The sequence below is a fragment of the Ornithorhynchus anatinus genome, chromosome 2 (genome assembly GCF_004115215.2).
Source record: "Ornithorhynchus anatinus isolate Pmale09 chromosome 2, mOrnAna1.pri.v4, whole genome shotgun sequence".
In the NCBI taxonomy this organism is placed as follows: Eukaryota; Metazoa; Chordata; class Mammalia; order Monotremata; family Ornithorhynchidae; genus Ornithorhynchus; species Ornithorhynchus anatinus.
Window position 1 is genome coordinate 111,191,928 of NC_041729.1, and position 13,090 is coordinate 111,205,017.

Below are 13,090 nucleotides of genomic sequence, written 5' to 3' on the forward strand. Positions count from 1 at the left end.
TGTCCCAAATAGGGCTCACAGTCTTAATCCCCATTTTACAGGTCAGGGAACTGAAGCCCAGAGAAGTTAAGTGATTTGCCCAAGGTCACGCAGCAGACAAGTGGCAGAGGTGGGATTAAAACCCACAACCTTCTGACTCCCAGGTCTAGGCTCCATCCACTAGGCCATGCTGCTTCTCTGATATCAAGGGGGATGTGTACTAAGTCTTCAGGACAATCCAAGAGATGTTAAATCCCTTACAGAACTACTGAAATGGGAAATGAAGATTACTACTCTTCAGGTCAACTCTGAATTCTGAAGGCACTTCAAAATAGCACATTCTTAAAAACAATTAGGACTTGATTTCCTACTTCAAAGGTCTATGTTGCTGCTAATCTAAGGATTCCAGAGAGTCAAGCAACTTGATACTACTGAACTATGGGCCAAACTTGATTTATTTTCTGAGCCCTTGACAAACACTATGTCAACGGTTCTCGCTCCCTATTATCAGTAGCAAACCACATGAACAAGAGATTTTCCCAGTCTTCAAAGCCTTACTGAAGGCCTCCTGAAGGCCTTTTCCTTCAAGAATCTTTCCTTGACTAAGCCCTCCTCTCCTCTTCTCCCACTCCTTTCTCCATCGCCCTGATTTGCTCCCTTCATTCATACCCCTTCCCTGCCCCACAGCACTTATGTATACAGTATATATTTATATTTATTTATGTATATAGTATATTAATGGCTGTCTCCCCCTCTAGATTGTGAGCCCACTGTGGGAAGAGAATGTGCCTGTTTACTGTTGAATTGTACTCGTCCAAGTGCTTAGTATGATGTTTTGCACACAGGAAGAGCTCAATTAATGCAACTGAATGAAGGAATTCCTTACCCTTGATAATCTCTATTGAAAATCCACCTTCCAAAACTGTTTAAAAAAATGTGAGGCAAAGGAGAATGTCAGAGAGAGAGGAGAGCAGCTTGTTTTGGTGAAAGCTAAAAGGAGTCATTTGCCCAGGAATAGGTCTAGTTGCCACACAGAGGATAAAAATCTATGGAGTTATCATTTCAAGTCTATTTGAAACCCATTAAGTATCTCCTGGCGAACTGCCTACCCTGGACCTCTCCATTATGTATGCAGTGTGTCTCCTAGAAGATTACTTCTAGAGATTCAGCAAAAAGGCCTATAAATAGCTTCGAGGCATCCTGATGCCTCTTTCCGTAGGTGGGGAGGAAAGAGAGAAAGGAAGGGAGGGAAAGAGGAAGAAAGGGTAGGAAGGAGGGGAGTAAGGAATAATGCCCCCCATCCCCTTTATACCCAGGTACCTCCACTAGGGCACAGCCCTGCCCATGGTACTATTGAGGGCATGTAATAGGTAAAGGCAACCAGAGCAGCATGACAATTCTTCCACCAATCCACCACGCACTTCTGCACTGAGGAGGACACTTGATTCCTATTTAAGGCACTGCATGGCCAGCAAGAGGGCATTGTTGACTACTGAGATAGGTTTTTTCCCTTCTAGGTTGTCATGAAGAAACAGAGGAGATTAGAATTCACAACCACTTCTATCCTCAACAAGCTCCATGCCTTCTTGGAGTATTGGATAGAGCACAGCGATTAGGAGATCTGGTATCTAATTCTGACTCCACCACTTGACCGCTGTGTGATCTTGGGTAAGTCATCTAACTTCTCTGTGCTTCAGTTTCCTCATGTGTAAAATGGGGATTCAGAACCTGTTCTCCTTTCCCCTAGAGGATTAGGAGTATGGTCTGAGTATCTGATGAGCCTGTACCCTTAGCACAGTGCTTGGCCCATAGTAATCATTCAGCAAATATCACTGGAGGATACAGTGATAGCGATGATAATAATAATGGCATTTGTTAAGCTCTAACTTTGTGTCAAGAACTGTTCTAAACACTGGGATTTAGATTAATCAGGTCAGACACACAATCCCTGTCCCACAGGGGGCTCACCATTTTTTTACAGCATTTTAAGCACATACTATGTGTAACGCACTATTCTAAGTGTTGAAGTTATAAGTTCTAAGTGCTGAAGATATAAGTTTTTCAGTTCAGAAACAGTCCCTGTTTCACACTGGGCTCCTAGTCTAAGTAGGAGGGTAATCAACTCCTTATTCATATAAGATTAATCCAAATATTCAGTAATATTTCCCCTATAATACATAAGATTCTCTCCACCCCTATTCACTTCAATAATATCCTTTGGACCAAGATCTCAACCAGTGTTTTGGAAGTGACTTTTTACATCTACTCCTTCAGCACTAGGGTCTCCAAGTGGGGTTGATGTCTACCACCCTACTCTCACCTGTACAACAGTGTCATCCATTATGAAAGGCTTCTAAGGTGCCTGGGCCTAGTTCCCCTCCTGTAGTAAAATGGCCAAAGGCAGTTCCCCAAAGCAACACCCCCTCTCCTCATCCCAGTAGCCTGATAAAAGTCACCCAGGGCTCCTGGTGATTCTGGGGTAAGGGAAAGGGGAAGAAGGGGAGGGAGGTGTCTAACTGTAAGGGAAGGCTGGGGTGAAGATATGTCAAGCCACCACAATACTAATAACTTATAATTAATAATACTTGTAGTATTTACTAAATGCTTACTATGGGCCAAGCACTTATGAGGTACTGGGGTAAATACAAGTTAATCAAGTCGGACCACGGAGATATTTTCACCCTGAAAAGAAGTCATCTATGCTTCAAAATAGAAAAAAGGGCCACAGACTGTGGCATGAGGCAGGGAGAAATCTAAGAGTCCCCAAGGAAGGGTCCAAAACACAAATGGTATTTCGGGCTCGAGCCACTATGAGAAAATGATACCTGTCCATTTCCATCTAAGAAATGGCTGTTCAGACCACTTTGAGGCAACATCGCATCAAAGTCCACATCATGAGAACCAAATTAAATCATTCCGCTTTCTAAAGGTTGCAGTGAAAATTTCAGTGGACCGTTTTGTGTTTTAAAAATAAACAGCCAGGGGAATTCTCTGGAGAGAGGCATCTAATCCCTAGAATTAGTCCTCCAAATCACTCCATGTTAGCATTAGGTCTCTGAGATCCAAAATTCACTATACACTCAACCAGACTATCCTCCAGGACAAATAAGGAACTTTTAATTATCATCATCACCATCATCATCATCATCAACCATACCACTAATTGGTTAAAAGGCATGTCCCTCTAACCTCAAGGACCTTTCAAGCAGCCATATGGGGGCAAATAAGCCAACAGTCATTACCCTCTCTCGTCACTAAGTCTCCACATCCTACACAATACACATTGCATTACAGCAGTAGAGAGAAATGAAATGAGAAAAGATTAGAAATAATCATTCAAGTTTCTCTGCCTGTTGCTAAGTCTGAGTCACACTGTCTTAAACGGTGATTTTGCTGGTGAGGTGAAATATCCAGGTTGGGAATCTTCTACCCCGCAGTCAGTCACCACCAACAAACACCTGAGCATGAAACACCATTTGGCCATTAGAATAGTACACTGTAAATTCACTGTGGGCAGAGAAAGTGTCTACCAACTCTGTTAAATTGCACTCATCCCACGAGCTTCGTACCATGCTCTGCACACAGTAAGCATTCAATAAAATGATTGATTCATTGATTGATAAGTATCAAAGAAGGTTTTGAAGCATTGTAGCCTAATGGACACAGCACAAGTCAGGGAGTCAGATATCCGGGTTCCAATCCCAGCTCCACTATTTGTCTGCTGTGTGAACTTGGACAAGTCACTTAATTTCTCTGGGCTTCCGTTATCTCATACTTAAAAAGGGGATTAAGACTGTGAACCCCATGTGTTATACAGATTGTGCCCAACATGATTAGCTTGTATCTTCCTCAGCACTTCATAGAGTGCCTGGAAAATAGAGAGCACTTAACAAATACCAATTTAAAAAAAAAAAATGGTTCCTCTGCCCTCCATCCCAATGAAAGTTTTTTTTTAAAAAATAGCATATAATAAACGATCTGGTGTTCTCTGAAAGGGACTAACTCGAGTGGACCAATATAGCCCATTTGCTTGGTGGGTGGAAGGACTGTGCTTACCTGAATGAAGACTGTAAAGAATATCACTACAATAGCAGCTGTAATAAATAACTTTTTCCGGGGGAAGACTGTCGCTGGAAGCAGAAACACCAGAGAAAAACAGATGGCTCCTCGGAGTCCTCCGTAAGCAATAATGAACTGATCCTTGAATGTCAGAGGGATGGTCCGAAAACAGTTAATCACCCTGGTCAAGATAAAGACACCTGAAAAAGGGGCACAAAATCAAATAAAAATTTACAAATACAGCCTAAGGCAATGAAACAGAAGTGTCTGGAATAATTACAGGCACCGTGTCTAATTCCCACTTGTGTATTCTTTTCCAGCAACTTAGTACAGTTTTCTGCACACAGTAATTTCTTAATAAATATTATTAAGATTACTACTAATGCAACATACTCTCTTAACAAACTGAGATCCAATTAAGGAAAAAAGAAATGGCATATCTTACAACACAGAGGTCTCTTCTTCATTACTAATTCTTGTCCTGTTGTTTCCATCACAATCAAGAAATATTAAAAAAATGAGGACTTTCACTATTATTAAAAATCAGTGTGGGATGCTAGAGTCAAGTTGACTAAGAGGAATAGAAAAAACATTTTTTTAAGTATTGTTCAACTGCATCTCTTTCAAAAAGACGTGAGCTGGCTTTTTAAAACTGTATGACTCAAATGTGTTCTTATAGTGAGGGGGATGCTTATATACTTCATCACTAATATTTGTCACAAGTTAAAATGCTGTGTAAGTAGATTACTAAGGGGATAATAACATAATTTAAAGATGCACTGAATCATGGGACAGTAGAATTCAGAGGATTTGGCAAGGAAGCCTTCTAATTTGAAATAGGGTGGTGCAGTGGCCCTGTTAGACAATTACCACCTCATCATCAACACCCTTATCATCATCAACAGCAAACAGCTGTTTGCAGGGTACTGTATTAGGTGCCTGGGAATGGATGACATAAATAAAAGACATGTTCTCAAGACCGAAAGTTCTCTGTGGACAGGGAACATGTCTACCAACTCTGTTGTACTGTTCTCATCCAAATGTACAGTGCTCTGCATACAGTAAGCGCTAAGTAAACACCATTGATAATGATGTTGCCTGTCCTCGACTAAGACCATGGTTGACAACTGGGGAAGAGGAGAGGTAAGGAGGAGGAGGAGGAGGAGGAGGGGAAGAAGGAGGAGGTAGTTGACACAGTTAGGCTAAAGAAACCCAGACTGTTGCAGTGTGGGACAGAGGCATAGCCAGAGACTGAAAGGATGGCAGGTCAAAGCTCCATCCGTGGTGGTCCTGACCCAGCCCGGCTCTCCCCTCTCTCCCCTCTCTCCTCTCCCTCTTCGCCACTTCTGAAGCTCCCCAGAGTAGGCTTGTTCCCTAGGCTTGGCAGGGCAGCTGTTGATTGGTTAGAATTTCTGCCTCGGGCACAGGACTTCTGGGAATCAACTGATAATCTTGCTATGTTACCACAGTTGAGCTCTTTTAGCCAATTGTATTCAGAGGACACAGTTTCTTGCAATAAAGAAAGCAATTATATTAACCCTTCCTTTGAACTCTCTGTGATATTGAAAATCAACAACCTGATCAGCAGAGGGATTGGATCAATTTACTACTTACTACTGGGGAGGAAATGGTTAAGCCTGAGCAGGCTTAACAGGGAACATTAAGAGTATAAAAATACAAGGTCCACATAATTGAATACAAGGTGCTTTGGAAAGAACAATGAAAGTAAAAGACATGGACCCTGCTCTCAGAAACTTTACAAGCTAATAGTTTACCAGATCTCAGAAGTGAAAGCAGCATTCCAGATTCATTCTGAATGATGGGTGAAGTCATTTTTCCTCCTTTCCCATCTAATTACTACAAAGATCATTGGCCAATGTTGTCGTGGTTAATAATGACATACCACCTATGAATATACATCTGAACTGTGTGTTTAGGAAGACATTAAAATATGAAAATTAAGAGGACTAATATGTTTTAAGATAAGGGAAATTTGATGAGTGAAATGAAGAAATGTCTTCCAAGCCCTTAGTACAGTGCTCTGCATTCATTCATTCAATTGTATTGAGCGCTTACTGTGTGCAGAGCACTGTACTAAGCGCTTGGAAAGTACAATTTGGCAACAAATAGAAACAATCCCTTCCCAACAACGGGTTCACAGTCTAGAAGGGCGAGACAGACAACAAAACAAGTAGACAGGTAAAAAGAAAGAAAGTACTCAACAAGTACCTTTGGTTGACTTTTAGGAAAAATATAGTTGCTGATGATAGCTTTCTGTGTTCAGATCACTGTACTAGGCGCTTGAGAGTACAAATTGGTCTGCATTCATGATTACTCAGTTCCGTAAGCAATAGGTCTTGACACACACCCAATTAAGCCTTCTTTTCCCCAACTCCCTCTCCCTTCTCCGTCATCTATGCACTTAATTGCATTTAAGTCCTTGATATTCACCCCACCCTCAGCCCCATAGCATATATGTACTTATCCACAATTTATTAGTTTACATTAATGTCTGTCCTCCACTCTAGACTGTAAACTCACTGTAGACATGGAACATGCTCAATAAATACCATTGATTGATTGATTGCTGGGATCAGCTGACAAGATATTGCCCTCTAAATCTCAGGATCCAATGATCACCCCAACTTAACCCAGCTCTTTGAACTCATCATGTGCTCCCCCTGGGTCAGTCAGGAAGGGGTTTGCAAATGTGAATCATGATAATGAGAAGCAGGGTAGTCTAGTGGAAAGAGCCAAAGCTGAGGAGAAAAAAGGGACATGGGTTCTAATCCCAGTTTTGCCACTTGTCTACTGTATGAACTAGGCAAAGCACTTCACTTCTCTGTGCCTCAGTACCCTCATCTGTAAAATGGGGAATTAAGCTGTGAGACCCTTATGTGACAGGGATTGGGTCCAACCTGATTAGCTTGTATCCACCCTAGTGTTTCGAACAGTGCCTGGCACATAGAGAAGCAGCATGGCTCAGTGGAAAGAACCTGGGCTTTGGAGTCAGAGGTCATGGGTTCTAATCCCGGCTCCGGTGCTTGCCAGCTATGTGACTTTGGGCAAGTCACTTCACTTCTCGGTGCCTACGTTACTTCATCTGTAAAATGGGGATTAAAACTGTGAGCCCCATGTGGGACAACCTGATCACTTTGTATCCCCCCAGTGCTTAGAACAGTGCACATAGTAAGTACTTAACAAATACCACCATTATTATTATTATTACATAGTTAATTGTTTAAGAAATACCACCATTTTTATTACTTTATGTACCCCAGTGCTTAGTACAGTGCCTGGAACATAGTAAGCACTTGACAAACACCATAAAAAAAGATACCATATAAAAAAAATTCTGTCTGGAAATGATGACGAAAAGAACGACATCTATTGAACCTGAAAAGGACAGAATTATAAGAGGCAAAGGTGGCTGGATGGGGAAGCTCAAATATCATTTCTGGAGGCTCGCAGCCCGAGGCCTGTTGCAGAATTCTTCATGGAGACCAAAACATTAGCACGGCTGCCAGGTTGACAGAATCCAAGCTATTCCAGCCTCCATTTCTGCCTCTGCAACAATATCCAGGGCCATGGTCAGCAGATCGGGCTGAAAAACTGCCCAGCGCTGTACGACTTTCCAGCTTTGTGGGTGTCTCTGTTGCCAAATGGTACTTTCCAAGAGCTTAGTACACTAATCTGCACAGAATAAGCACTCAATACATAAGCTTGAATGAATGAATGAATGAATGAATGAATGAATGAATGAATGAATGAATGGTGCATCTGTGGTAGCTTCCCCTGCTGGAAGAATGGGGTCGTGGGGCAGGGAGGCTGCCAATCTCAGGAGGTTTCAGTGTGCGGTGAGGGCAACTTTTTGTGCTCCCTAATTTCTGTTTCTCAAAAGCAACCTCTGCATATGAAAAACATGTTGTACCCTCTGCAGGACATTACCTTACCTAATGCCCGGTAGATCAAGCAGAAGGCGAGGGTGAAACTGACAAAAGCCCAGTTCCACTCATGGTTTTTTCCAACTGTGGACACACCCATGAAAATAAAGATCAGGGTCTCGCTGACACTGCTTAGCATCTTCATGAAGTACTTGATGGTGGTATAGGACTTTTGGGAAACATTCTCTTCCACGTACTTATTCATAGTCATAGCACAAGCTGTGATGCTGAAAGAGACAAGAACACATCAATTAAAAAAAACAAACATATATACTACATGTGAAATCACCAATAAACATTTAATCAGAATACCCATTTAAATGTTCTTTGGCATAACAGGAGGGCCTGGAAGGTCTTTTGCATTGACTTTGAAAAAATATATATTTCTAGAAGCATTTCTCAGTTGACTTGATATATTCCTAAGACTCTTGGAAAGCTCTTTTTTGCTCAATTCTAAGTGCAGCTACCCAACTCACCATCCCCACCCTCTCAAGTAACAAATGTAGCAGCAAACTAGAAGTCACACCTCTGTCTCTTGTGGCATATGGCAGGTTGCCCATGAAGATAACATAATTGAGATTTTTTCATTGAGGTCACTTTATGGCAAAGAGGGAGGTTCACAAATGAATATTTACTAAGGCTAGCTCCCCTTTATAGAAAGGAGTATCCTCCGTGCCTATTTGACTGGTCCATTATTAAAAATTAATTTGTTTGTACATATGATTCTTCCCCAAAGTGACTCAGCAGTGAATCTCAAAGGCCCATTAGTATAGCTCATAGAGAAGTCCAGATCCTGGGATGTGCATGCGGCCTGGCATGTCCCTACTTGAGAAGGGACAATGAGAGGAGAAACTAAAGAGCAGAAGGTCCACTTTCTTATTCCAGAGTCTTACAGGGGCCTCTGACATAACAGGGCAGAGGGCGCCAGGAAGATGCAGCATCAATCAATCAATCAATCAGTCATAATTATCGAATACTTATTGGGTGCAAAGCACTGTACTAAATACTTAGGAGAGTACAGTAAAACAGAGTTGGTAGAAGCAGCGTGGTTTAGTGGAAAGAGCACAGGCTTGGGAGTCAGAGGTCGTGGCTTCTAGTCCCGGCTCTGCCACTTGTCAGCTGTGTGACTTTGGACAAGTCACTTAACTTCTCTGTGTCTCATTTACCTCATCTGTAAAATGGGGATTAAGACTGTGAGCCACACATGGGACAACCTGCTTACCTTGTATCAACCCCAGCACTTAGAACAGTGCTTTGCACATAGCAAGCACTTAACAAATACCATCATTATTATTATTATTAGACATGTGTCCTGCCCACAAAAAGCTTACAGTCTAGAGGGGAAAGAGTATGGGCCTGGGAGTCTGAGGACCTGGATTCCATTTCTAGCTCTGACACTTGCTGTGTGATCTTGGGCAAGTCACTACATTTCTCTGTACCTCAGTTTCCTCAACTGTAAAATGAGTTTCCAATACCTGTTCTCCCCTCTACTTACACTGTGAGCCCCAAGTAAGACAGGGACTGTGTCCAACCTGATTATTCTGTATCTACCCCAGCACTCAGAACAGTGCTTGGCATATAATAAGTACTTAATAAATATCAGATGAAACAATAAAATGGATGGAAATAGTGACAAATCAGCATACTGCTGCCCTGTAAGCCTACACAACCCCAGGAAGAAGCTCATGTTGGCTGGCTTGAGGTGCTGGGAAGCTATGTTGCCCTTTTCCCTCAGGTTCTTATGTCAGATTCCTGACTTTTTGGAGGGCACTGTACTGATGACTTGGGAGAGTACAATATAACAGAGTTGGCAGACATGTTCCCCATCCACAAGAAGCTTACAGTCTAGAGGTCAGACTGGTCACTTTCTGTGAATAACTGCCTTTGCTTTCAGTCATTTTTCTCCAACATGATCTCCTTAAGGAAGACAAAGAAAGAGAACTGGCTCGTCATTGCTTGCTATTTATTTGCAAGGTGGTGCTACATCCTATCTCCTCCTTGATAATGAACAATTGTGGCATTTTTTAAGGGCTTGCTACGGGTCAAGCACCACACTAAGCACTGGGATAGATACAAGAAAAACAGGGCAGCCAAAGTTCCTATCCCACATGTGGCTCACAGTCTCAGAAGGAGGAAAGACCGGTAATGAATCTTCATTTTACAGATGAGGAAACTGAGGTGCAGAGAAGTTGTGACTTGTCCAAAGTCTCACAGCAGGAAAGTGGCAGATCCAGGATTAAAACCCAGTTCCTCTAACTCCCATGACCGTGATCTTTTCACTAGGCCATGCTATTCCATTCAATGATCTGTCACTCACTCCTCAGTGACTGGTGGCAGGGCTTTGAGAACATACCCTGCTCTCTTTGAGGCCTTTCACCAAAAGTGACTCTGAGGGAAGGGGAAAGTTGAAGTGAAAGTTTGACATGTTTAGGGACATCTAGACACTGATGGCTGTCTTTGGGCTCTCAAATTTCACTAGCTCCCTGGACACAGGAAGGGTCCTTCTCAACAAATATACACACACACATGAACACACATATTACAGACTTGAAATCGTTCCTTGCTCCCCTGTCCACAGCAGGTAATGGTCTCTTCTCTCTCAACCTCAGTCTTCCCCATGAGTAAGTAGCAAAGCATTAACGGTCGGGCATTTCATTTATTTTACTATAGACCTCTTAGGGGAAGGATTGGTGAACAGTGTTGTGCCCGGCTTTTAAAGGCTGACTCCTCATCATGTGCATTTGAAAGAACGGGAAGCCTGAGGCTGGTAGTTTTCCAAAGGTTATGGTCCCCGTGGCCAAGCTCACAAGCCTCAAGGAGAGGCTTGAGCTCAGCCAGTTTTGAACAGCAATGGTTAATTTTTTTGCCAGTAGGAGAGCTCAATATACTTGAAAAGAAAAAAATCACCCATGACACATGTGGACCGCCTTCTCAGTCTTTCAACAAGATCATCACAAGTAATCCTTCAATGTCCAACAGAAATGTATCCTGGCTGAAAGTGGCTACACAAGCATGCCTTCATTTTTTTTTTACACAGGAAACACAATCCCTGAAATTTTCACAACCTCTATTGCTGTGCTTCATTAACCCCGGACTCCAATCCACTGCAGATTTTAGTCTGGCTTCTGTCTTATATCTGTTAATCTTAGTAGCGAAGTTACTGTGCAGCTCCTCCTCTTCATGATATCCCCTATTCTCTTTCTCATTCAACCTCCTAGATATCACACTATCCATCCAGCCCCTTAAAATTCCCACCCACCCAGTTCTGTGAGTAAGCAGCAGTCACTGAGGATCTCCCCATTTTAAAGAAGGAAAGTTGAGTCCCCATAGTCAATGGATTTCTCGTGGAGACTAAATACCCTTGCCAATCACCTCATCTTCGGTTACACAGGGCAACTCCAGGCTTCCTTTTTCAACCTTAGGCTTCCTGACATGTAAGTGGTAGTGAGAGAAGCCAAAGGAGATGTAAGCCAACCTCGTGCCCTTCAACACAAAGGGCACAGGCAAAGGAAGTGAAGGTATCATGTATTAGCTCGGAGCGTGGGAGGTGGGGGGAGGGTCACTGGCCACAAATGTCAAGCAGGTGTCCTTTCAGGGGTTACATGTCTGTGGTTACCAGGGTGGGTCGGAGCTAATCCAGTTCATGATTGCACTAGCTATTAAAAAGAAATGAAAGGAATAGTTTCATCTACAGTTTCTACACCCATGGTGGGAGAGTTTCTTTGTAATCTGAACTCAACAGGATTCTTGTGGGCATGGCAAAGATGGGTATGCTGTAGAAACCTCTGCTCCTGTGTCACCTCTCTGAGAAGGGTCAGGAAACAAATGGATTCAGTGGCTGAATAGTAGCCTGAGCAGTAGTTGCACTTCCTTCTTGAATATGCACATGTGTGACAAGAGTTTTGGGGTCTGTGTTTTTATATTTGTTAAACCCTATGTGTCAAGCACTGTATTAAATCCTGGGGTAGATTCAAACTAATGAGGTTGGACATAGTCCATGCCCTATATAGTGCTCACAGTCTTAATCCCCATTTTACAGATGAAGTAACTGAGACACAGAGAAGTTAAGTGGCTTGCCCAAAGTCACACAGCAGACACATGGCAGAGCCAGCTTAAAACCCAGGTCCTCTGAGCTCATGCTCTTTAGGTCACACAGCTTATTTAATATTAACATTTACAATGAACCACTATAACATTTGTTGATCCTCACTATGAACTTGACTTTACCGTGACTTGGAGTATTTTGCTTCCACTCTAAAAATACTCATGGCATCTATTTGGGGAGTTATTTCAGGAAATGAGATGTAGTACAATGACTTATCTGTTTCAGGGAGCTAGACCACCAAATATAATATATGAATTGGACAAAATCCTCTTCTATCTTGAACAGCATGGAACTTCAGGTATTTGAGGTAACATGAAGGGAAAAGAGCGGTTACTTTTTTATGGCATTTGTTAAGTGCCAGTCACTGTTCTAAGCTCTGGGGTAGATATGAGTTAATTAGGTTGGACACAGGGGCTCACAGTTTTAGTCCCCATTTTACAGATGAAGTAACTGAGTCACCGAGAAATGACTTGTCCAAGGTCACATGCCAGACAAGTGACAGAGTCAAAATTAGAACCCAGGTCCTTCTGACTCGCAGACCCGTGTTCTATGCACTAGGACACGCTGCTTCCCAGTATTCCTGAAACATGTCTTTCCCATGAAACTGAACACACAAATGAGGGACAATGTAGCAAGTAGGTAGTAACTAAAGCATTTACTCAGATGTAATAAATTATCTAAATACCAACTCCAATCACCTCCTGATTACTCCAGGATAACTTATTCATGGATAATTTACTGCACATCATCATCATGGGAAGCAGTGTGGCCTAGTGGATAGAGTATGGGCCTGGGTGTCAGAAGGACCTGGCTCTAATCCCAGCTCCTCCACCTGTCTTCTCTTTGACTCTGGGTAAATCACCTAATTTCTCTGTGCCTCAGTTACCTCATGTGTAAAATGGGGAATAAGACTGTGAGCCCCATGTGGAACAAGGACTATGTCCAATCCGACTTGTTTGTATCCACCCTAACACTTAGTAAATGCCTGGCATATAATAAGAGC

General features: G+C 42.5%; 1 protein-coding gene across 1 annotated transcript in view; it reads right to left on the reverse strand.

Annotated features, from left to right (window-relative positions):
• The window catches only part of SLC9A2 (solute carrier family 9 member A2), a 90,668-nt gene that overhangs the window by 22,970 nt on the left and 54,608 nt on the right, over nt 1-13,090 (reverse strand). Inside the window, exons 4-5 of the mRNA XM_001514625.6 lie at nt 7,992-8,209; nt 4,036-4,238 (exon numbers count right to left, since the gene is read on the reverse strand). Of these exons, the coding sequence (XP_001514675.2) occupies nt 4,036-4,238; nt 7,992-8,209 (421 nt within the window). The remainder of the gene's footprint in view (nt 1-4,035; nt 4,239-7,991; nt 8,210-13,090) is intronic.